Here is a 26,269-nt window from a genome sequence, read left to right as displayed (position 1 = left end):
TTTTTTTTCCTTATAATAAAAAGTAAATGGTAGTATTACATTTTCTCTGTAGACATTAGACAAATACATACACCTGTCTTAACAGACTATGCTAGCATGTTTAAAAAAAAAACCCATTTCTTCATTTTACTTAACATTAACAGTTTTACTTGGTTTGGTGGGGCTACCAGCTAGCTTTATAACTTTGCATTTGACAGATCATATAATATCTCTGACCATTTTCTTCCTTATAAGCAGAAACGAGAACAGAAACAAACACAAAACAAAAACCAGAAACAAAACACACAAAACTTGGGAAGATGGGAGTTGCCTTCAAACATGAACTTAACGATTTTGTATCATTTATGAAGCTGTGTAGTATATACAAGGGGCTTTAAAAATACACATAACTAGGAGATAAAGTCACAACAAATATGTTATAATAAACTCAATAAATGAAACATTAAACATTTGTTTATAGAACAACTATATCTATGCCAGGCATTTTTGAAAACACAGAGAAGATGGAAGGCATGGTCTCTGGTCCCTGGGAAGTTAGTCTGTTTAGGAAAATGAAGTAGCTAAAATAGTAAATCAATTAGAGTGAATATATCCCAAGTGGTGCAGTGCTGATTATTATGCTAATGAAAATTGAAAGAAGGAAGAGAAAAGATGGGAATAACTTGGAGAAGACTCTATAAACATAGCCCGCATTTATGGAGTGTTTTCCATATACCCGGCAGGCATTGAGACTGCAATAATCTTTCCTGCAAGACGCAGTCACATACATAGCTAGACCAGCAGCTCCATTCTGGGACGCAAAACGGCTACAAACAAAACAAAACAAAACAACAACTTAGACGTGAGGACCAGTTTATGAGCTCCAAAGGCCAGGCAGATGACTCTTGGACATTGTGAGAGCTAATAGGGAGTATTTAGTAACTTCTGGAGCAGGAGAGTGACACAGTAAACATAGAAGAGATGTTTAGGGAAGACAGACTTCCGTACAGGCTAGAGAAATTTGGGGACTAGGTAAGGTGGGGCGAGAAAGTCAGAGACACTAGCTAAGGTTAAAGTTTTATGAAATCCTGGCATAAAAATGATGATGATATTTATAACACTTTTTAGTAGCTGCATTAGCATAATTAAACAAGGGGATGATGGCTCGAATTCATGGTTGTGTCCTGTGGACTCATTATCATGGCTATAGAGGAGAAATTTGAAATGGATAAAAGGAATATATATATATATATATTGGGTCAGAACCTCCAGTCCGTGAGAACAGACTGCTAACTGAACTCTTATTCCAGCCCTAGAAGAGTTCATTCTTCTGAATGGGTGTGACACTTGCCTATGGCACTTCTCTGTTCTTAAAAGCTGTAACATTTAACAGATGGAGAAGCATCTGTGAGAGAGAGTGAGTGCAACTCTGGTGGCTTAGATCTGCGCTTGAGATGACCACATCTTCTATTTCTTCTGTGTTTCTTGTGCATTGAGAATCCTGCTACGCACTTACTAGGTAGTTATTAACTCATTTTGACTTTCACTCACTAAGGCAGATTGAAGGAAATCCTTTTGTCCTTATAGAAAACAATTTAGGTGTAGTTCTGCCTAAAATCAGGTGCACTGACTAGGTGTTCTTAATAGTTTGCTTCCCTTTTTCTCCTAAAATCAGCTAGGGTGGCCACATATTTATTAATTTTCTTCTAAGAGGCAGGCTCTGTGCTACTGCTTAGCTTGAAGTACTGAACAAAAGCCATGCTGGGCTCTGCCCTCACGGAGTCTGTAGGCTATGGAAAGTAGCAAACATATTTCAAGTAATTAATTTAATTACAAATGGTAGGTGTGCCGGGTGCCATGATGGATATTTAGGGAGCTAAGGAAATGTTTTATGGGGGACCCTAATCAGAGGTGGAGACTCTGGGGTGGGGGGAAAAGTATATGAAGCTCTTGCCTTGAGAAGCAAATAGCCTACTTAAAACACAATTTTGAAATGTTTATATTGAATTATTTAAGTAAAATGGGAATATTTAGTTGCTTCGTCATAAAATGAGGCTGGCAGAGTAGATAGAACTGTAAAGTTCTGAGTCTCCAGGCTGTTGGGCTTGACAGGGGGAGGACATCCTCCAGAGAGGAAGACCAGACTACGAAGTAGCACTCGGTATGTCCTCGAGTCACAGTGACGCGGAGATGTATTGGATGTAGATTGATCCCATAGCCGATGAAATTGTTTGACCCCAAACTTACCAAGATACATCATGTCAAGTAAACAATGGCGAGAGTTTGAGTCTGCAGATGAGCATTTCAGAGCAAGCTGTGCAAACAGAGCTCTGGGAAGGGCACCAAAGTTCAAACAGGACGGGTTAATTCATAAACACTGCCACCGTCATTATTGGGATTGTATGTCTTAGACATTGAAAAACAACACTGGAGAGCCAGGACAACTCTGATTTTTGTTTTTCCTCATATTTACCCATGAATCCAGCGTGGCCACTCTATGTTTACCGTTATCTTCTGGCTTGAGAATAAGTCCCCAGATCATATTAAATAAAAAAAAGGGAAAAGTGGTGATGTGTGCTCGCTGAACAGTAACGGGGAGGTATACAGGGTTGGATCTGAAGGAAATGTTCCTGAAACATTTTATATTTAATATTCTTTAATGACGTTGAAGAAGGCCTTCCCTGGAGGAAATAAATATCTTTTACAGATGATGCCGTAAAGAAAACTGAAATATGAATTAGAAAAGCATATACAAACCTCAAGCAATTTCACTTAAAGGTAGATAACAGAATGAGGTTCATCGTGGGGAAATGCAGACTAAGAGTAACAATACATTTGGGAAAGAGTAATCTACAACACAGATACTCAAGCAGTGAGTGGGTGAGGTCTAGCCAGAATGCCGAGCAGGGGAAGGGGTGAGAAGAGTCAGCACTTGCAATGTGATACTGTAGAAAAACAGACCAGCACTAGTTGAGCTACTGTAGACACTGCCCACTCTAGCTTACGCGGAATGAGAGCAGAAAGCCTTCCCATCTAACACTTAAACTCATTGAGATTCCTTAAGATGTATTTGTTGGCATTCCATTAGTTGATATTTGTAAACATTAAACACCAAAGAAATTATTTCAGAGGTTGTACAGTATGAAGGAGATACCACAACTGGTTTCGAAGTAGAGCGAAAAGACAATAGGGGCTCTTCTTTTTGAGGCAAGGTATTTTTTTAAACTCTCCAAATATCTCATTGTAGGGTGATGACCAGGAGGGAGGAGATATCAGATATAGACCTTGTTTCCCTTTTCCTCTCTGATTAGGGAGGGCCTGATGAAAATTCACAAAACCAAGAATAAAGGGTGTCTAAGGATGGTTTAAAAATTGACCATAAATTTGTAAAACCACAAAACCACTTATAATGGTTTATAAAATTAGCCAATGGTAAATACCTAGAAGTTTCTTGGGGGTCTGTAAGTATCTTTGAATATGTCTAGCGGCTCCACCAATAAAGGGGAAATAGTATTCAATTAGAATATCAAAACCTTACCAAGCACTAAATCGATTCTCAAAATACATGCAAGTACGATTTATTACATCATAAGCATATCAGGATAGTCACCAAGTATTAAGGTTTTTGTTAAAAACAGTTTTTGTTTAACAATACTATGTTCAAGTCTTGCTTACTAGATAGTACTACTTTATTGAATCCTAGGTAAACTGGCAATAAGTAATAAGATTTCATTTTGAAGTAATAAGTTATTATTAAAGAGTTATAGAGTCTTTTCCAAATTCCAAACACAATGTTAAAGATTTCTATTTAGGGGAGTGAGTCTGTGAGGGGGGCATTGGAAGCTGCTGTTGGAAAAAAAAAATATTTAGGAGTCAATAGAGGAGAGTCATCTGTCATAAACTATAAGAATAAAAGCCAGACATTCAATATTGAACTGTACTTGGCAAAATAATTGACTATATGAAAGTCTCTTTGATACAGTTCTTTATTGGACACTGCATTCTGACACTCTTAGGCTCGGTTTACAAACATTTTGTGAGAGCTTTTGACAAGGCAGATACTGAGTTAAAATTAGAGATATAGAATGATCAAAATATGGTCACTGTCCCAACCCAGACAGGCAAGGGCAGTGAAAGAGATGGGGACAGGGTGCAGTGCGAGAGCCCAAGAGAGAATCGTCAGCCAGGCTGTGGGAGCCAGTGATGGGGAGATGGAGGTCAGGGAAGGGTTGGTTGGAAGAGGTGATACTTTTAAGTTCAGACAAACTGTGAACTTTCATTAAGCACAAATGCAGAACAAAAATTATTTATCATGTTAAGAGCAAATACTAAAACAAAAAATAATACTAATTTTCATCTACTCTGATCAATGAAACAAATGGTTTCAGAGACAGAGACATTTGAGGCTATAATAGAGGCTTGATTATTATTCATACAGATTTTTCTAAGAAATAAAATTCTTGGAATTTTCCCAGACTCTTGCCAAAGCATATTGTTCAAAATCAGATTAAGTTTACCGTACTCTTATCTCCAAAGAAAGTGATAGATTGGATGCTTAATGTAGAATGCTAATTTAGAAATACGTCAGAAGCCAGACAGTCTCCTTGTCTTTCAGAAGTAATTCCATAGAAGTTAATCAGAGCTTATAGATCAGATGAATTTCCATTTGCATATGCTTTCTGTATACAATCAATGCATTCTGCAGTTTGCTTACATAAAAACTATCTCAGTCTCTGCTTCTTTCCATTTGATTTGGTGACAACTAGATGTTCACAAAAGTTACGTAATGACTATTGCTACATGCTCGAATTGCTTTAGGAATAGGTATTTGCAATTCGTTTTCCCTTCATGATGGTCTTAAAAATCCATCCTATTAAAAATGTTTTTTCAAAGTCCTTGACCCCTCCCCAACCGGTAACACATTCAGAAGAAATGCTAGTCAGTTTTCATACAGTGACTCCATGTGTTAGGATGAGCATTGATTCCCAGAACCTTTGCGGTGAAAGGAGCCTTTGATAAATCACTTAGTTAAGTCCCTTCATCTTATCACTGAGGCCTGATGAAGTCAAAGTCAAATGGACTGCCCACATCCAAGCAGCAAGATAACTGTGGTGACAGGATAGAGGGACTTAGTCTCCATTTTCCAAGGTCGGCGTCCCAACACCTTGAACTTTAATGTACATACAAATCTCTTAGGGATCTTGTTAAAATACAGATTCTTATTCAGTAGTTATGAAGTGGGGGCCCAAGATTCTGCATTTCTACAAATAAGATCCCAGGAGAGGGGCGCCTGGGTGGCTCAGATGGTTGGGCGTCTGCCTTCGGCTCAGGTCATGATCCCAGGGTCCTGGGATCGAGCCCCGCATCGGGCTCCCTGCTCCGCGGGAAGCCTGCTTCTCCCTCTTCCTCTGCCTCTCTCTCTCTCTCTCTCTCTCTCTGACTCTCATGAATAAATAAATAAAACATTTAATTAAAAAAAAAAAAAAGATCCCAGGAGATGCTGATGCTATTGGTCCATGAACCACACTTTGAATAATAATAAGGCTTTACCCTAAGAAAATTTATCTGAGTGAAGGTAAACATTAGCATAAGGGTATTTTGGGTTCAGATATAACTGATAGCTCCAAAAAAGATTGGCACACCTTCAGCAGATCTGGTGTTACTGTACCAAATAGTCTATATCATCTTATGATGGAGATAAACCACCATGCCATAATGTCAGTTTCCTAGGAAACATCATTTTAGAAGTTCATACTAATTAGAAAATTGATTGGGCAAGAGTTTTGATCCACTTCACCCAGTTGTCCTGTGCCTTCTCACTCAACATTGACACCCAAGATGCATAAGTGACAATTTTCTAATAAATGCATTCCTTCTCTCAAGGGATTCATGATTCTTCAGCTATATGTTAATTTCCTGATCCTTAAATCAGTGCACTTCTTACCTCAAATGGTTCTCCCCTACCTCCCCCGCACCCTGCCATACACAAGTGTTCGTGTGCCTTATACCATGTTCATTGCATGGAACAAGTGGATTATTGTGTGATCAATATGAGAATTCTAATTTTTATCAAGAATGCAAACAGGTAAGATGAAATGGTCATTATAGAATATATCCTTAATTCTGGATTACCTGCTTAATTGTAGGGTATGCCAATGTGGATTTGTAGTCCTGGTTCAGAAACAAATAAACAAAGACGCTGTGTATTTCAGAAGTCATTATGTGAAATAAATTCTATGGAAAACAGGTTTCCATGTATTTTCCTCATATATCTGTGAAGACATTCTTATTAAAGCATGTGTAATGACATCTTTATGAAAAATGGCCCAACCTCACAGACTACCATTCTTATTTCTGGATTTCTCTGGGTAGATCTTCCTCTATTCACTGCTGCAAACATATTCTAACCAAAAATAACCAGTTGAATTATATAAAAGTGTTTTGAAGGGTTGAAAAGAGCTATACCAATACAAGATGCTTGTTGTTAAGTTTATTGATAATATGCTAATGATCATAATTACACTTTATGTTTGCACAAGAACTCACGGGACTAAAACTCAAGAAGTGCTAGTATTTTATCTTACATGCCATTCTTCATGAAATAGGAAAATTAGATATACCAAATCACTTGGTAATACTTTTTTGGCATTGAATATGGTTTTAAGGGGAATGAGAAAAATATCACCCTTACATTTGTAAAAATGAATAGTTGTATTCACATTTCTTTGATGCCAAAAAAATAGTGTTTATTCTTATTTACTCTGAGAAGACAGGGTCATGTATAAATCACGAGGTATGTGCTGTCACTGCTACATTTTATTAGGTGTTTTGCATGATCATTATGGTATAGCTAAACTATTAATAGTAATCACGGCTACGGGTGTTGAGCATCTATAAGTTTATTTCCTTCCTAGAACCTTTTGATGGCCCTCTTTCCTAGAGTATGTTATTGGGTACAATGAATCCAATATGAAACGCTTTTGTTACTGGTATAACAGCAACAAAAAGAGCAGTTAGAAAGGACTTCCAAAGTTAGGCGCATCCCCATTGCATGACCTTATGAACGATATGGGTGAACGTATGTGAGTAAAATGAAAAGTTTATACCATTGAAAGATAGTTTTACCTTAGATGCAAAATGACATCTATTAAGTACAACTATAGAAGAGTAGCCCTTTAAATTTTTAAAAACGTATCTGCCTTTGATTTGGGATCCATGGATGAAGTGAAATGTGTGCTAATAAATAATCTGCTTTTTTTCTGTCGTGCAGTATTAAAAATGAGACCTAATCTGTAATACCTTTAAAAAAAATTGGGAATATGGTTGTTCTTGTCAGTAATTGCTAGAGTATGTAAGCGCTTGACTTCTATGGTAGTTCGATGATTGAACTAACATAAAAGTAGCTATGAATGTACAGAATTGAGTGTATAGAGGACGGAAAGGCTCAGTATCATTTAAATAATAAAAGATCATGGATGGAACCGTGTAAGTCCTTATCAAAACCAGCGTTTTAACAAGGTCGGAGTCAGTGCCCAGTGGCAAATAAGGGAAGGTGACTTAGTGGCCCAGGCCTTGCCAGCCCTATTCAACTTTTCAGCCTCCCTTGAGTTAAATTTAAGTCAACTGTTCTTAGGAAGACTGAAGCAAACCACAACAAAAATACATGCCCCGCAGTTGTCGTGGAACTCGGTTTTCTAAATGTGTTCTTTTCCTTTTCTTTATGTTGTTCAGTCACCAGGTCATTGTAGGAATCTCCATATTCCATAGGAGGAAAATTGCCAGTCTGAAAATTCAGTGTCTATAGTGTTCTATTGCTTATCACATTTTTGCCCTCTAGGTGCCAACCTGGATTCACTGGAGCAAGATGTACTGAGAATGTGCCCATGAAAGTCCAAAACCAAGAAAGTATGTTAAAATAATCTGAAATTTGCTTTCTCCCCCAAACTACAGCAACAATTACTACCACTTGGTGCTTTTACAGTTCAGTTGTAACTGATTCCTTTTGTCCTAACAATGGTTTAAGCACTCGGGGTGTAAACTCATTCAGTGTGAGCTTGTTTCACTGTCTGCCAGCTTGGGCCCCAAAGATCATCGAGGTAAATGAGAAGGGCCGGCCGAGATGGCCAGTGAGGCTGGCAACCATGGCAAGCAGGCCAACCAAAAAAAAAAAAAAAAAATTTCCTTCTAACACCTTTGACCAAAGCTCTCAAATGGAAAACAGACTCGAAGAATACCTCCGACTTCATTGTAGGTGAGTCCCTTTGGAAGAAAGCTGCCCATTAAGATGCTGCCATCTTTCCGTCATGTAGATGCTAGGACCACACTTTGTCCAAATTTTGAATCCTTTGGGGGAAATGCCAGAGTCTGGAAACCATGGTTAGGACAAAGACTCAGTTCCTGAGGGTGAACTCACCAAGTTCAGTCAAATGACACTGAAGGAGCTTCTTTCTAGCATATATTCACCTCTTCTCTTTTTCTCTGTTTTTTCTACCATTGTTTTTTGTTTCTTCTCTCAGGTGCCCAAATGAGTTTACTGGTGATCGCTGCCAAAACTACGTAATGGCCAGCTTCTACAGTACGTCCACTCCCTTTCTGTCTCTGCCTGAGTAGGAGCATGCTCAGTCGGTGCCGCTTTCTTGTTGCTGCATCTCCCCCCAGATCTCACCTAGAGCTAGATGCGTTTCACCAGGTCTAACATTGACTGCCTCTGCCTGTCGCATGAGAACATTAACAAAAAGCGATTGTATTACTTCCTCTGTTCGTGACTAGTTGGCTCTGAGATACTAATAGGTGTGTGAGGCTCCGGATGCTTCTGAAATTGGTACTGAATAATGTGATACAAAATGATAGTCAATATCACACAGTGCAATTATAATAAAGGCATTTAAAAGTCTCACTTTTATTGATAAAATAAAATCATTCCGCTAAACAGTCCATCTTCTTTATAAAAAATGGCAACATCCTGGAAAGGATGCTGCTAAGTTGTAATCAATATGCACTTGAAATGATGGTAAGTTAATTTTGGCTCAGAATGTGTTATTTATAACAAATAAACATACTCAAAAGAGTTCAGATGTTTCTCTTCATTAACAGTTTGCATTTAGGTATTTAAAAATGCACTGACTAGGAAAATTACAAACAAACATTTCACAGCAAATGAGATATCCTGGCTTCTCCTTATGTTGCTTAGGAAACAAGTGATTCAGGACTAGTTTAAACAATCATTTATTTATATTAGCATTCCTTTATGCTAGTTTCAATGATAATTTTAGGGACAAATAGGTTTTTTTAAGATATTTATTACTTACTTTGAAATATAGTAGTTTACCTCTAGATAGATACTTTTAAATGCAGAACTGGGAAATTTTGATGGATCTCTATGACTTTGTGAAGTTTTGAACATCATTCCTAAGCGACCCAGTTCATACGTATATAATTTGCATGGATAACTAAATTATATAATTTGTCCTGCTGTTACAAACTGGGCTATTGCTTTTAATTCTGGAGCTTTCAAAGCATTATATTTAAGGTGGATTCCATATAGTTATCGATTGAGATCAGAGGTCGACAAATTTTTTTTTTTTCCTGTGAAAGATCAGATAGTAAAGCCTTCAGGGTTTGCAGGTGATAACATCACCGGCACAAAGCACTAATTCTGCCAACTCAAAAGCCGCCATAGACAACGCATGAACTGATGAGCATAGATGTGCACTATTAAAAGTTTATTTACGCAACTAATGAATCATTGAACACTATATCAAAAACAGTGGCTAACTGAACATAATAAAAAAAATAATAAAATTGTATTTACAAAAGCAGGCAGTGGGCTGGATTTATCGGCCCCTAATTTGGATTGTCAGTTGCTCAGCCTGAAAAATATTTCACATAGCTTATCGGTGTAAATGCACGTAACACAAGAAACGGTGATGTGAGCCAGTCACTTGGGGACCCTAAAAGAATCAGATTTACCTTTACTTGCATGCATGCAAAGAATAAGATTCTGTTCCTCCTGTTAACACTCATGGAAGAATAAATTTCATGGAAAAATTAATTTCATATGCATTACGGGGAGATCACATGCATAATACTCATTTATTCGTTTATTTAGAGAGGTGGTGCTTTTTGTGTATTTACATAGATGTCATAGGCCATTTTCTGTTGGAAAAAATTAGTAAATTGGCATTTGCTAAATTTTCAAACACAGTCTTCCCTTTATCCACAAGTCTTTAAATAATATACATTTAGTGGACAGAATTTTTCTCCCCATAGCCATAGATTAATCTTTTTAAAGGTAGATAAGATGCAAAGTAAAAATAGAAGTGATAGAATTTTACTCAGTATAGTTAAGCCATTCCTTTTAGAAATCAGTTTGTATTCAAATACCACAGATTTAGCAAATCATATGCCTTTATAAATATGATAGCATTATATTTTAGAATTTCGTGAAAATTCTGAACGTTTATATTATACTTAAATTTTTGGTGTTATGTAGAGTTTCTTTGTGCACTGGAAGCAATGTTAGGACCCTGTCTAGAGAAAAGCATTTAAAAAAATGAAGCTATTTCCCCCAAATAATGGTGCAGTTTAGAGCTGACAGTGGTAACCAGAGAAAATGTTTTCAACTTCTATTTTAGACCATTTTCTTTTTCCTAAGATACCATTTCAAAATAGCTTTTATGTATTTAATCAGAGTGTGATTCCTTAAATAAATTTTTCAGTAAGCTTTCGATGGCACTTTTGGAAGACATCCAGGACGGCAGCATTCCTATTTACCCTGATGTAACAAAGATTGATAGGAAGCACAGTTATGAACAGAAGCTGTAAATGGCCCGGCATCGATGCCGCCTCAGATCTGGAAACACAAGAGCTGCCATTCAGAAACTGCTTTCCAAAGTTGTCTTGCCCAGAGTTAATTTTCTGACCTCTATGTCTTAAGTTCTCAGTGTTCATTCCTGCAAATCCCTATAGAGAAGGCAGGAAAATAAATTTTGCTGCTTTAAGAACTTTATGTTCAAGTAGCAATGTCCTCTGCACGAAGAATAAAAAATGTCGCCACGGTGGTAATGATTAAAACTTAATTGTGTTCATACCATCTGAAACACATACATAAATTTTCAAGGAAAAACTATTCCCCAGGTTCGGAAAGAAACATTTTTTCAACTTATCAAACTACATTTTCAATTGAAGAATGACATTCTAAAAGAATGTACAATTCTTAAAATGCTTATTAATGCATAACTTACGTTATTAGGATTTGATGCAGTTTTTCTGATCAGAGTATCCTGTGGTCATTTATTGATTTATAAAAACAGATTTAAAGTATGAAAGAAAAGAACAAATGTATATTTTATAGGGCTTTCTGGAAGGCAGCCATTTGCTTTGAAATTAAACGTATTTGGAATACTTTCTAGGAAAATGTTGTCAAGGTTAGTCAGCTTCAAATTTGACCTATCTTGACACAGAATTCCTACTTTAAAGGACTGTATTCATCATTGTGGGGTATGTTTGTGGTGGGGGGAACTATACAGACAATTCATACCTGATTTGTAGATTTGTTGGACAGGAAAAAAGCACTCACAGCTTCAATGATTAGAGGCAATATGGAACAAGTATGTCATATAGAAACTAATATATAATAGGAAGTAGTTATCAAATAGCCCAAATTATAGAATATTCTTAAAGACCACAATTTTAGAACTTTTAAGCATATTCTTAGAATGAGTAAACCCAATAGATATCCTTAAACGTAATCTTGAATCAGACGTTCCTAGTGCATAAATTACTTGTGTTGATTTCTAAATGCTTTAAAAAACCACTGATGCTATTCAATTATTTATCCAACATGTGTATCTTGCTGACAGTAGAATAAAGGCACAATCCATGACAAATTGTCATAAAGCCCAGCTGAGTGTTAGTGAGACTTTATTGTGTGTGTGTTGGTGAGTGAGCTCATGTGCACATGGAAACTTGGGGGCGAAGAGAAAGTCTCCTATTACATTTCAAAAGGCTCAGTGGCAATACGGATTTGTATATGTGAAAAAAAAAAGTACCTACATTTGTAAAGGTAAGTCAAAAACTAAAAGTCAGACACTAATTTGGTCCCATTTAGCACTGGCATTGACAGACCTCCCTGAGAAGTCTCAGGGCTGCAGTGAGTCAGGACTCTACATATGTCTGTGATATTATTTGCATAAGGAGGCCCAAGCTATTAAAGAGTAAAATCCTGAATGTCTTCAAGTTTTAACAGAAACTACAAAATGCATGTACAGATAAATTTTGGTAAAAGAAAGTTGTCTTATTTTTCTTTTCTCTGATGCGATTGAAAATTTAAATTAACCTACAGGTTAATCAATTTTCTTCAAACAATTATAAAATCCTAAAGCTTAGGATTAGTGAGTCAATATTTAATAGTTTCTGAAGACTCTCAGGTTTAAATTAATTTTTTATATTGCTTACTGCACAGCAGGAAATCACATGTAGAAAAGGAAACTAAATTGTTTATAGTAACCTTTGTGTTTTTGAATTATTAATTTAATTTGAAAAATGTAGTGGCTAGAACAGAAGTTCAATAGGAAGCGTATGATACATAACGAGCCTAAGCCAACATTAGATTAAATAGAACAGATAGAAAGTCATAACCTTTTCATAAAATGAAAATTATTTGTGTATTCTGCTTTTCTTGACTCACAGTGAAAGAAATGTAGCCACCAATAGTAAAAATAAATTAGAGCAGTATTTGCTCCAGGTTGAGAATGACTGATGCATGTTTCCTCTGCTTGTTTCCTTGTTAGGGCTTATGGCCAGAAGAGATTCCAATTTTAAGTACCAATTTCCCTTTGAATTATTTGAAATTGGAGCTGCCTGATATGAATGACTTCCCATGAAATGAAATTATAGTTAGGCTCACAGACTTACCTATAAAACTGTAAATGCAGTAATATGTATGCATGGGCATGCTACTAATTTTATTGAAGACTTAACCAAGCTTTCTACGCAACTAATATAGATCATTAGCAGTGTTCATGTAGGCATGGAATAATGATTCTCTGGAAAGAGTTTCTGTAGATAATCTCTTGATTTTAACCCTTAAATTATTACTGACCGGTAGGAGGAAAAGGCATAATAAGATGAAAGGGATTCTAGGGAGAAAAACTGAGTCACATCTTCAAGGAAATGTGTAAGGAAATTTATTATCACTTCCTTGGAAAATGAATTCTTGTACTTGACGTTCCAAAGTTTATATAAAGGGAGCAAATTGTCAAATTGAGTGTTGCACAGACACAAGTGAAGTTCACTTGGATTTGAATAAATTGTGATTTTGCTGTGAGCATTGTGCAACCGATTTAATCCTAAATCCCCTGGCTTTTGATTTATGGAAAGTTTAGGTTATTTGCCTGAGTACCCTTGACCCAGGGCAAACTGAACTATTATACATCATGCTTCTCATTATTATTGTTACTCGATGTACTCTTTGATTTCTTTTTTAATCTGGAAGTTTCATTTCCTTAAGAGGTGGAAAGTGTTTAAAGTCTAAATTCTTGGGTACACCCCAGGAGCTTTCCGAGTTTTCCTGGCCATGAGTTAGTTAAAAGTAAACCTACATGCAATTAAGTGGCCTGAGATAGATCTCCAGATAGGTCTGCTCTCCGAGCTCTTAACCGTTTTGCTGTTGGCTGCCATAGTTCATGGCTCCTTTATTGCACAGGGTCTCCCTGTAACGCATGTGTTAGGATCCTAAGCATTTTGTCAGTGAGAAATTAACTGGTCCAAAGTCACTGAACAGGTCAATGGCAGAGATGGGACCTGGAACCGGGACAAGCCAGCCAGCACACTTACCATCTGATTTTCTGCTCTCTACTTGAGGCGCTTTGTCCATGCCCAAACTGATGTTTTTGTAGGAGAACTACCCCTCAACTGCATGTTTTCAAACTCAAGAGGTGCTGTGTCCTATTTTTGGACCGCCCTGGTATCTCTGCAGTCAGGGATCAAGGGAAGAACTGTAGACCCCTGAATCTCCGTTTTCATTCCACCCTTCCTTCCCACAGGCCTCTCCACCACACACGGGCAAGTAAGGAATCCAAAAGTGTCCCACCCAATGAAATTCGATTCACAAGTTTTTTGCTTCGAGAATGGAAAGTGTCATTTCTGGAGGTTTTGGGGTTTTATTTTTAATTGGCCCATGTTCCCCATTTCTTCACTGGAGCCTGTGCAAGTTCTGCTAGTCCTGTCATTCTGGAGCCTCCATGGACGCATCTGCCAGGACCGTGGGCTGTGATGAGCTCACATCTTTGAGCCCCCTGCCCGGGCAGCCCTGCAGCGCCTCTGAGCCCTGTGCTCTCATGTGGGTGGCGGAGCTTGGCACTGTGGAGTGCCCATCGAATTGACTCTCTGTTATTTGAGGGAGTCATACATTGACATTAACTGAGGACCAGCAGCCCCCCCCTTTTTTTTTAACTGTTTGGAAAAGTGAGGCATTGAGATTTGTCCGATGCCACACAGGAGCTATTTGAAAAAACTCTAGAAGCAGGCTCTGTACCCCAATTCCCTCTCTGGCTTTTTGAGCAGAAGCATTTGCTTTCTGTGAATGAAACATTATGTAAGTGGTGGAGAGAGTGGAAGGTTAGGAGCAGAAAAGGAGATAGGTTTTTGTTTTAAAAAATAACCAAACAACAAGAAATGTTAAAGCATGACTATCCACAGGCTACAAAAAATGTAAATCCAATGCAATAAAAATTTCAGGCCAAATTGCTATACTCTTGGCTTCTACTCCTGGCTCTGCCGCTGTGTGCCTTTGGGTTAAAAACAAAATTCCGACCTCCCTGGAACTTTGCTTCTGCCCTTTCAAGAGAGGAATGAGATAATACCGAATGCCTTTTTTTTATTATTATTATAAATACGGTATCTCTGTTCCTAGATGATGAATGAAGTAGCATAGAGTATAGTTCAGCAGTACAAGTTCTCCCTCAGTAAGGTCTTTTAAGGGTTAATAAAGACAGGGTGTGCTGGTTATTTGCACACCTCTTAAAAAAGAGAAGTTCCCTATGGGACTAGCGGAGGCGTACCTGAGCACTGCTTCCTTAACCACCCGCCATTTGTCCTGTTCAATGTGCACGCACAGAGAGCTGTTAATAGTCATGTGTAATGTGTTTTGGAGTGCAGTGTATTGCTCTTTTCTGAAACTTTTTTCCCTTTCTTTCTTTTTTTTGTCAACTTTCTGCATTGGCAGAGCATCTTGGGATTGAATTTATGGGTATGGACCAATCGTCATTCCTTTTAGCCTGCAGAATTTAGAACCTATGAGCTGAAATCTTTTCCCTTCCTGCTCGTACCTTCCGGTCCCTAACTAATCTCCTTTTCCTTCAGAAGGGATCATACAGCTATAACAATGGCTTCTCTGCTTCCAATCTATGATTCGTTTACTGACATGTCCCTGAGTGCAGCGGTTTCTAGATTTCCATACCTCACTTAGGGTTTAAAAATCACCTCAGCCTGTGCAAAGTCACATACATCCCACGTTCCTTAATCCTCTGACTGGATCTGACCATGCTGTTACTTCAGAGCGGGGTAAGTTGGAGAGGTGCCTAAGGCTCTGGGAGGAACCAAGCCAGGCCTGAGAGAACAGAAGAAGCTCTAAGTGCGTCAGCTTAAAAACACCCCACATCTTAGGCTGACGAGAATGTGACATACAATGTAAAAAATCACCTACTTGATATAGTAACATGGAAAGGCCTTACAATGCCACCCAATATTGTATGTGCAGACTGTGATTTTTCTGGGGATATTCAAGCGCTCCTCTAGTCAACTTCATTATCTTTGGAGCAAGGAAATAGAAAACAGAAAGAAATACGCCCAGTGCTATTTTAGGTGGAAATTCTAGCACTAATGGAATTAACCTTGAGTCACTTAGATCATCCAGATAAGTAATCAAATAGAAATGTTCACACTGTAAACATAGGATAATATCTCTTATGAGCATATGAATTTGGGGCATACTCCCTTTGAAGGCCTTTGTCCTAAATCACTGGGAGCCAGGGCCAGTTTTGGGAGGAGAGGGAAGCCATTCGGTCATCCCAGAGGCTCCACAATGCAGGTGCCCGGGCTCCCTGAGCACCGCCTGCAGTGCTGGAACGCGACTGTGGGTCAACAAAGCAAAGTCCTGATTAACAGAATAGCTGATCTCCATCCAGCTGATTAACAGAATAGCTGATCTCCATCCAGCTGGTGTCGGTGACATCATGCAGTGGGGGCGCCCTGTAGCATAGCTGCTACTCTCTTTTGGATGGTAACATCACAGTCCCTACCTAATCTACTTTCCATAATTCGTGGAAAATAAGGCTGTTGCAAGTTCTGTCCGTGACAGGGATAGAAACTCAATCGATTGCCCATCTCCCCCTCAAAGAACTTTGAAGAGAAGCTATTCATTTGATGAGGAAACCCCCACTTACATGTGAGTGACCCTGTGCACATCAGAGAACATCTCCCAAGAGTGAGAAGCACGAGAGTTCCCACGAGCGCCACTCGGGTGGTGGGTTATTTACATGAGGAGAGGGATCTATTTAGGTTACCTCCCTCAGAATAAAAATTGTCCCACTACTGAAAAGGCTTACCAGCCTTTCTCTGCAGGGAGGAAAAAAATCTACCATCACCTCCTCCTTTTCCTTAATACATCTTTGTCCCATTTTATCACTTTAGGGTCTAACTAGAATTTAATATTTCTCTTCCCAGACAATGAGGTAGGGCAATGTATAGTTCAGATATAGGTCTTCTCCCTCAGTACGATCTGAAGGGTCAGTAAAGATACATCATGCTGGTATCTGCGTACCCCTTAAAGGCAAACGGTCCAGAGACTCCACAGTCCCAGGACAGCCGGTGTACTGAGCCAGAACGCTCGTCTTTAAGGAAAATCAGACCTTAAAGGTCAATTAACATTGAGAAAGACAAGGCTTCTGTCTCTCAGCCTGACCAGATCAGACTGGAAAACATGTTTGATCTGATTGACTTCAATGCATCCCACCAAACCATAGAGTAAGGACTCGGAAGATTTCCATTCATTAAGGCAGATCCACCAACTGGACTGACAGATTCTTTTTTTTTTTTTTTTTTTTCCCAGCACTGCCTCTAATTTGCTCTTGCCCTATTGACCCTCTCACACTAGGGGGAAAAAAAATGAGGGGAACAGGGGGTGAAAACCCATTGTTTATATGATTGTTCATCAAGTGCTTCTCTTTTAACACATTCATGATGTGGGGGAGGGGAGGTCCCCTGATCTAGGAAAGGAAATGGAAACTAAGATGAGAAACATTTAATGTATTTGGTGAATGCCGTTGTGAATACAGAATCTTAATCCTCCGTCTGTATTCTATGGGCCTTGTCTTTCATTGGTTCATTTTAGCACGTTTGCTTTACCCTTTGGCCTTTACTGAGCTTGCCTTTTTATTTCCATGACCAATTTCACTGGAAAAATGTGTGTGTTCCCCCGTAATATAGGCAGAACAGTGAGTCAGCGTGCCACATTTGCTGACAACCTGAGGTCAATCTATTCTTTTATGCTTAGCAACCACCAAAAAAACTTGTCCATGGAATCCCCGGGAGGACTCTGGACGCCTTTTCCCCCCTCCGTCCTTAGATGCAACCCATTTTCGTAGTTGTCAGAAGTAACTTCCCAGCTCTTTCTAAAGACAGCGTGTTAAGATTCCAGCACTACCAAGCCCTCCCCCTTTCCAAAGAAGACAAGAGGGGTTCCATTTCTCGTGGCAGTGATACTTGTAGCGGCTCTTTCTAAACCAACCAGTCACACCCGGAGGAGCCCTGCGTCCCGGGCCCCACGGGGAGGGACCAGTGGGGCGCCGCCTCTCCTTCTTAGACATTTTGCTAAAAACTGATCCGCATGCCAAGTCCAGGAGGAGGCTCCTGTAGCACCCGCTCACAGATTACCACCTCGTCAAATGCAATTCCCCGTCCTGGGGCTCTGGGGGAGGGGAGGCAGCGGACACAGCAATTAACATAGAAGCATTCACATTCCACATCCTCAGCTGACTTTTGCGGCACGAAAACATGTGACCCGACCCCACTCTACTGCAATGCACCAGCTGCTTTGCTTCCTAATTGTGGCTTCCACGTGACCACCAGCCTAGGGTAGGAGTTATGCTGTATGGAATAACCCTTCCAACTTTGCATCCACCCTCTCTTCCCACCCAGCATTTCCTCCCTCTGCTTTTCTTTTGTTTGTTTATTTTTTCCTCCCTTAGTATCAGGCATGCTGTGCCAGGGACTTCAGATGGCTCCTTCACTTTTAATCTTGTTTTTCCCTCCTACCTGACTTCCTCCCTCTCTCCGTCATTCTGTCAGTCTGTCTGTCCTCTGGGTTTGTTTTTTTCCCTCCCACTTCCGACCCTTTGGGTTTGTTTTTGTATAATTTCTGCGGCCTTCTAGTCTTTTACCCAGACTTCTACTCTCCTTCTCCTCCTGTTAATAATCAGTGCTATATTAATTTGATTTGACAATGTTCCTGACCTGTTAACTGGAATTTGATTACCATGGGCTTGGCTTGTAGGAAATGTTTTGTTTAATGATAAGGTCTACTGTATCACAGAAATTAAAATGCACTTTTTCATTTCAAGAAAACTTCCTGCGACTTGCCCTCTCTCAGTAAAGAAAATTGGAAATGTTCCCTATGGCCCCATATTGATGTCCAGATAAGAGACCTTCATTTGTGTAATATTCCCCAGTTTTTGACCAGCTTATTAATCAATTTGGCAAGTTCGGCTTACAATGCTTCTGATGCACCCGGTCTGAGTTCTCTTCTTCAGTGAACTTGTGAATGTCTTCCAATAAATGTAATTAGACTGGTTGGAAGCTCAGTTCCTAAGGGATCAGGTTTGCCATTAAATCTGCCAATCTCTTGAAGAACCTGACCTACCAAAGTATAATCAAGTGATCCCTCCCCAAAACTGATTTGCAAGTAGAAAGACTTCCTTGAATAAGAGACTGGATGCATTTAAGGTACAGTGGTACTATTAACGCAAAGTTCTAAGCATCACCCTCCGTTATGCGACCTCCTTGCGCTAATTTGCCAAGCTGATCACTACAGGGATGGACAATGTTGTCCAAGTCACATATCCCGTGTGCTCATGGTTTCTTTATACAGATCAATTCGATTTCTAAGTACAGTCAGTGAAATGATAATAATTGTCCCTCAGAGGATAAAGGTTCATCTTGGCCCCAGACTCTCCTACCCACCATATTGGATTTTCTCTGATACAGTGCCCTGCTACCCCCACTGTGTTGCTTATGTTCACATTTTACTGTTAAATCATAGGGATCCTGCCTCAGTTTTGTTGCTAACTACAAGTCAAGCTCATGTTTGCAAATGTCTTTGAGTTTATTTTTTTAAGTTAGAAATGGCTCCTTGTAAAGACCACTGGAATATAAAATATCTGGGAAACAAAAAGGGGTTGGGGAGGGAGGAAGGAGGGGGAGAGGAGGCCGAGGACGGCCCCAGTGGTTCCAATTCCAGCTCCTTTTATTGGCATTGATTCCCGTTGCCTTTACAAGAGATTTCTTTTCTTCATTAAAAACTACAGTTTTAACAAAATTATTATTTTATAATTGATGTTTATGATTTGCCAGTTTTATATATATATATATCTGTTGCTTATCAGTAGACCAATTTAATAGTATAATTTTTTTATTGCAAATGGCCCCATCTGGCTTTGCTGTTTATGCTCAAAGTGTAATGCAGAGTATGCCGTACCTTAAGTATGTCTGCAAAAGTAATGAATTGTCATGTATTTACTTTCTCGTGAACATGGACAATGCCATGCCGCATGCCAACTGTTCAGTTGTTAAGTCCTGGTGAGTATAAGGGGGCTTTGGTGACGTCTGCTCTCATCCCTTTCCAGAAGCGGAGGAGCTGTACCAGAAGAGAGTGCTGACCATCACCGGCATCTGCATCGCCCTGCTTGTGGTCGGCATCATGTGTGTGGTGGCCTACTGCAAAACCAAGTAAACCTTCCTCCTCCATGCCTCTCGTTCCTTAGCGCAGAGAAGACAGCTCAGCTGGCCCAGGGCTTTGCAGAAAGCATTTTCCACAGCCTAGGCTTGAAAAGGGGGAGTGGGGAGGTGGGGGGTGTTTCTTCTCATTTTTTTCTCTGAGTAATCTATTTCGAAGACTTTTTCTAATCACATAACTAGAACGCTTTGCCTATTTGTGTGAAAATGTTCAGAAGACTTCTGGTCATTGACCGTGGCCCCTGACTTGGGAAAGGGTTGGACGGATGGGCTTGTGGGGCCTACGCAGGTTCGTGTGGATGATCCTGAGAGGACAGGGATTAGCACCCAGGGTGCACCTGTCATGTCACCGCTGAGGACACATCCCACTTTGCACTCAGACTTAGGAGATAAAGGAGACACTTGGTGATGTTGGGAATGAAGTTTTTTAAAACATTATTGCGATTATTTTCCCATTCCGTCTAATGAGCTTACCAGCTCAAATGCTCTCAAAGTGTGGGATGTACAAAAAGAATCTCATGGGAGGAAAATCAAGCAAATCTTGCTTTGGAAAGAAGAGAAAACATTAAAGCAGATTTGTGTTCACTATGTCTGTTCTGTTAAGCTCGGTCCGTATTAACAAACAAGTTACTGTGTGACCTGATTTCCCTTCACTTTTCTCTCTTACATAGAACTTCTGCTTCAAGTAGGAAGTAACGTTAACAGTTTTGTTTCATTTTTTGCTTCATCACGTAAACTCTCTTGCCAAAACCAGTCATGGGGATATTATCATGACCTGAACGTTGCATTGAGGAACAAAGACAATATGCTTTTAGACATTAAATTAAGGGCATGGATGGCATTTTCTTAATACCCCAGGATTTCATGGGTTGCCAGAATTGAGTAAGTGATAGAGACAAGCCTTACTGAAATCTACCTTATGAGTCTTATTAGATTCAATCTCAGTATTTCAATATCCATTACCTAGTTCTAAAAAAAAATTTTACTAAGAATAAGATCATGTTCTAATTGTGCTAAATCTATGGGCAAAATATGTACCTAGCTGCACTCACATACAATGCCATACCTGCACACCCACCGTGTAGAAGGTACAGATTCAGAATTAACTGCATCTTCTTAAGAGACACACAGGCGAAATTATGAATGAAATCAGCCTTATCAATTGCACGGTGCAAATTGGTACCCAAGACAAATGACCATCTGTAAGACTCAGGCAAAGATGGATTGACTGCGAAAGTTGGGGTTTGAGCCAAATATCAACTTGATTGATCTTGTCTTCTCTTTTTTTTTTCTTATCTATCAGCAGTCCAGTTAGATTTCCGTAAGAATCCCCCGCGCCGCAAGCTCCTTAAGTGTATTCACTAAGATTGTGTGATTCCACTTCTGTCTGTAGGCAGAATCCGAGACGGAGTGGCATATCCTCCACCAATCTCCTACCTGACTAATGTGTTGGTAGAATCAAGAGTTGAGTGTACCAAGAAATGTAAATGATAGAAAAAAATAAATGCTCCCCTTTTCATATCCAGGAAACAACGGAAAAAGCTTCATGACCGGCTTCGGCAGAGTCTGCGGTCTGAACGCAACAACATGGTGAACATAGCCAACGGGCCTCACCACCCCAACCCGCCCCCCGAGAACGTCCAGCTGGTGAATGTATGTTGAGTCTGGCCAGTGGAAAAGCTCAGCATCTCTCCTCTGTTCAGGCACCTTGACGTTTATTTTCTAAAGCTCTTAGGCTCTTAGCTACTGCCATTAATCACCACGGCTTCCAGGAATCCGGGGTTTTGCCAGGACAAAATAATGGGAACATTTTTTTAAAGTGGATTTGGTTACTGTAAGGCCAGCACATTTCCTCTCGTAAAGTGTTCATTAAGGGGTTGGAATAATAATATTGGTTTTGTTCTACAGGGAGGGCCTAACTGGAAGAAAGAAAAGAAAAACACAGAAAAATAATAAAATTAATGATACAAAAATCAGAAGGAATTTTTTTTTCTTAATAATTTGGAAACGAAGGCTCCTCCAGTCTCTAACTGATTAGTACTGAGAACTGAGCTAAGGGCTTTAGAGTGATTTTTATTAGAGGCATCTCCCAGGGCCTGATGATTTACTGATCCTGATGTACAAAGGAAGAAGTTAGGGCATGCAAGGGCCAAATGACTTATCAAACTCCCTTCTCAGTAGCAAAACTGGGAGAACATAGTGCTTTCTTATCCCCTGACTCCTTCTACATGGTGTCAAACCCTCCAGATTAAATATATCTTTAATCACTCAAATTTTCTGTTTAGAATTTACCAAGCACTCGGCTTTTAAATATAACTAGATCATAGAATATTACATTCTGAAGAGTCTTTAGATGTGATCTTTCAGGTCTCCCCTTTTTACAGATAAGGGCGAAAGCTGAACTCAGCTTTCCTGGCATTTGGAGTATCGCTCTTCCTATTCCACCATAATTTTTCCTGTTTTCTGCATTTCCCTTGGATGTTTGGCTTTTTATAGGCAAAGCTCGAAGGTTACATTGTAGTACCATTCTTTTCTATCCTGTAGGAAAATGTGTATTTTGTGTGGAGCAAATATATCCTACACCCAAGTTCAGAGTTGGTGGTTACTCAGCCGCCAGCAAATCTTGTAGCAAAGACCTTCCAGAGACAGAATAAGGTGCTAATATATTAGCTTATTTTGCTGTCTCCCTCCCTCTACCAGTGTTCATTAGAATGTTCTACACAGTTGACAAATGCATTCACTCCATACAGACACACCTACAATCTGTCACTATGTTTGTTATAATATATAGGAAGCAGAATGGCTGCTTGCATTCCAATTATCTCTCAGGCTGTGTTACTTTGGGCTTTATTTAATCTGTCTACACCCTATTTCTTCATTATGACAACAGGCCTAAAAATAATACCTACTTCAACAAATTCTATGAGCATTTAACAAGACAATCCATACAAAACCCTTAGCCCGGTGACATTCAGTGTGTGGTCAATAATTGTTAGATATTATTTTCATTAGATTCACCAAGCTTACATTGCCTTTCAAGGACCAAGAGTGAGATGGTACACAGACTAGAAAGAGCTCATGAATCATGACATCACCATCTTTTCCTTAAAGCAAGCTAACTGCACGTCCCAGAAAGAGCCACATGGACTAGCCTTTCCACTAAGAGAACCAACTAGAGTTTCAAGCATAATTCAAGTTGTATATTTTGGGGGTTTCCATAAATACATCAGGTTCTTTTAAGGCCCACAGCCCATTGCTTATATAAAGTGCCCATTTCATCTGAGAGTATTCCTTTCCATGCCTTTTTCCATTACTCAATTTAATTTGGAGTAAAACTAACAGCATTTCAAACACAACTTTGAAATGCGCCTCTTTCACTGATTGAAGGCAGGAATAGCTCATGTGATTTGGTGATGAAAATAAGTAGAATCTACTTGCACTATATATAGGCCCTCTGTATATTGTGTACTTTGTCAAGATGTGTGACCTTGACGGCTTCTGTAAGTCCTTCACACCTCTCAGTGGCCTTGTTAGTCTTACCACTGACAACAAATTGAACATTTCACTGCTATCGTTAGGGCAACATGGGCCCTTGGAAACTGAAAAAGAAAAGTAGATCCAAAATATAGAGATTGTTAAAAAAAAAAATCCGTCTCCTGACTTGAAATTTGAAAGAAGACAAATCATCTCTATGCTTTTGTTTCATTCAGCTGTCTGTTAATCTTCTTCACCTACAACAGCTATGGCAAAAAATGAATATGGGGCAGAGATTTGTCTTGAATTCCACTAACGTTACCAGTTGGAAGTAAGATAGAAGAACTAGGTCTGTTTCTGATAATATGCAGTTAAGACTGCAGAACCCACACTGCATGCGCATCCAAAGGATAATTCATTAATTTCATTTACTGAATTTAAAAGCCATAGAGCCAGGGTAGGATTTGCCATCTGACTGTTGGAGAAATGGAATGTGTTATGAAGTATATGTATGAGAATAGAATTTGTGTGTGTTGATGATGATGTTACTGTTTTGATTAATATGAATCTTCAAGTTGTGTCTCTTTGTTTATCCAGCAATACGTATCTAAAAATGTCATCTCTAGTGAGCATATTGTTGAGAGAGAAGCGGAGACATCTTTTTCCACCAGTCACTATACCTCAACAGCCCACCACTCCACTACTGTCACCCAGACTCCTAGCCACAGGTATGAGAATAAAAACAATTGCAGGGCACTACTCCAAGAGAGAATTTCTAGACATTGTCTTTTTCTTTCACTGCCTAAGAAAGGAACAGGAAACCCTTATGAGGCAAGGACATCTAACAACATGTATGACTCGGGACAAAAACAGACTTTGGACATCAACTGGCTCTGCCATTTAATGGCCGTTTAAATTTGAGCCTCCATTTTTTCATTACTGAAGGTGAAAATAATACCCACTCCCAGGATTGTTGTTCCCCATTTTAGAGATTGTCTTTACTCATGCCTGACTACTCACTGAATTGCTACAGTGGAAAAAGTCTGTCCTAGATGCTATAGAACATTTAGGAGTCGACTCCTTCCAATGATCGGATTGCCCTCGGAAATGAACACGAGAACTTGTTTGATAGCTGAACTCACATGCCTCGGGGATCCCCGTGTGAGTGCACGCTACCAGGGACAACATGGGACTGCCAAATGTAGCTCATAGGCCAAGTGTTTCCTTGACATAAGCCACTGGAGAACAGAGAGATTGTAAGAGTACTTAGTACATACTGACATTTGATACATGTATGTTGAATGGGTGAACAGGTGCATAAACTGTATCCTTACAAAGTCAAACAAAATGAAGAGCCCCTCTATAGCAAGTAATAATAATTCTATTCTGAGAGGAGTAATGTTGTCGTCAACTGCTGATACACCAGTAAGTTGAAATAGTTGCCAGATCACTTCCTTTCCTTTCCATTTTTGCGTATCATTAAAAAATGCATATGTATATGTCTCTTTACCTCTCCCGTTTCCCCTCCAGCTGGAGCAATGGGCACACTGAAAGCATCATTTCGGAAAGTCACTCTGTAATCATGATGTCATCAGTAGAAAACAGTAGGCACAGCAGCCCAGCTGGGGGCCCAAGAGGACGACTTAATGGCTTGGGAGGCCCTCGCGAATGTAACAGCTTCCTCAGGCATGCCAGAGAAACCCCTGACTCCTACCGAGACTCTCCTCATAGTGAAAGGTAAAACCGAAGGGCAAAGCTCCTGCAGAGGAGAAAGCACCCTAGTAGGAGAATCCCCATGAGCAGCTGGGGTCTCACCTAAGGAAATCTACTCTAATGAGCCTAAGGGGCGGCCCTTGCCTGTTCCAGTTCCCTAGTTGATGAAGTCATCTTTTTGTTTGACTGAACTCGTTTCTTCTGAGCTGCTCACATGGCCCCAGTGGCTGACAGGCAACAGACTCTTAAGGAGCGGGAGTGATTTGATGTTGGAGGGGCAGCTAACCCAGAGGTCCCAGCTCTGACCTTAGGCTCACACCCACTTGGCATCTGTTTCCTCAGTTGTAACTTTAGAGAGATGGCACCAGCAGTCCGTAAAGACCCTTCTAATAATTCGAATTTGCCGAGCTACCCAAACTCCGGTCGAGCTGGTCTCGTGGTCTCATGTGCTAACTCTTTCTTACCTTCCAGCCTCAGTTAAATCAAATCAAAGGCTGTGTCACTGCTGAGTCTCATGGGACACAACTGCTTGCATTCCACCCTGTAGTGTCCCTTTTACGAAATTCGAAGAAGGGACGAATAAATAAATCTCTTGTATGCTGCAGACGCAGTCTTCACAGGTGGTTTTCAAAGCAGATATTGCTTTATTCCAGAATGTTTTGGCTTTCTTCTGGGGATATTGGATTGGGTTGGGGGTGGGGGGAGGAGGGTTACAGACAAGGTAAAATCAAGAACAGAGTAAAGTAAGAGATGCTTCATAGGAATACTGAATTCATAGATTGTCTTGATTCATTTTTCACTTAAGTTGGGAGCGAGTTATATCCAACCAGCATTTGTGGCATTATCAGTAAGCTGCTACTTGTTTGTTTTCCAAATCCAGTGGGGTGTTGTCTGTTTGTTTACTGTATCACCATCTCAGCGTCATCTTTGACCACTTGCCGAAAGGTTTACATAATGTCAAATCCATACCTAGTTACATGGGTGGAGATAATGCTGACAGACTCTTTCCACTCATGGACTGGCTGGGAAGTCCTTGTAACGAAGGATGACTAGTTCTGGGCCAGCAGGTCCTATAGAGCTTGCTGATCACTTC

General features: G+C 39.7%; 1 protein-coding gene across 8 annotated transcripts in view; it reads left to right on the top strand.

Moving 5' to 3' along the window:
- NRG1 (neuregulin 1) overlaps positions 1 to 26,269 on the top strand; it is a 1,094,991-nt gene that overhangs the window by 1,057,531 nt on the left and 11,191 nt on the right. For 4 of the 8 annotated variants that reach the window (XM_027598281.2, XM_027598284.2, XM_027598282.2 and 1 more), the window contains 6 exons: positions 8,496 to 8,554; positions 15,206 to 15,229; positions 19,881 to 19,983; positions 21,516 to 21,642; positions 24,061 to 24,191; positions 24,994 to 25,200. In XM_027598281.2, coding sequence (XP_027454082.1) covers positions 8,496 to 8,554; positions 15,206 to 15,229; positions 19,881 to 19,983; positions 21,516 to 21,642; positions 24,061 to 24,191; positions 24,994 to 25,200 — 651 coding nt within the window. Of the gene's footprint in view, positions 1 to 7,816; positions 7,885 to 8,495; positions 11,858 to 15,205; positions 15,230 to 19,880; positions 19,984 to 21,515; positions 21,643 to 24,060; positions 24,192 to 24,993; positions 25,201 to 26,269 lie in introns of those variants that run through there. The other 4 variants (XM_027598287.2, XM_027598288.2, XM_027598283.2 and 1 more) reach the window with 4 other exon arrangements.

This window comes from Zalophus californianus, chromosome 2 (assembly GCF_009762305.2).
Source record: "Zalophus californianus isolate mZalCal1 chromosome 2, mZalCal1.pri.v2, whole genome shotgun sequence".
NCBI lineage: Eukaryota > Metazoa > Chordata > Mammalia > Carnivora > Otariidae > Zalophus > Zalophus californianus.
Note: the sequence above shows the minus strand (reverse complement) of the source record. Positions and strands in the feature narration are given on the sequence as shown.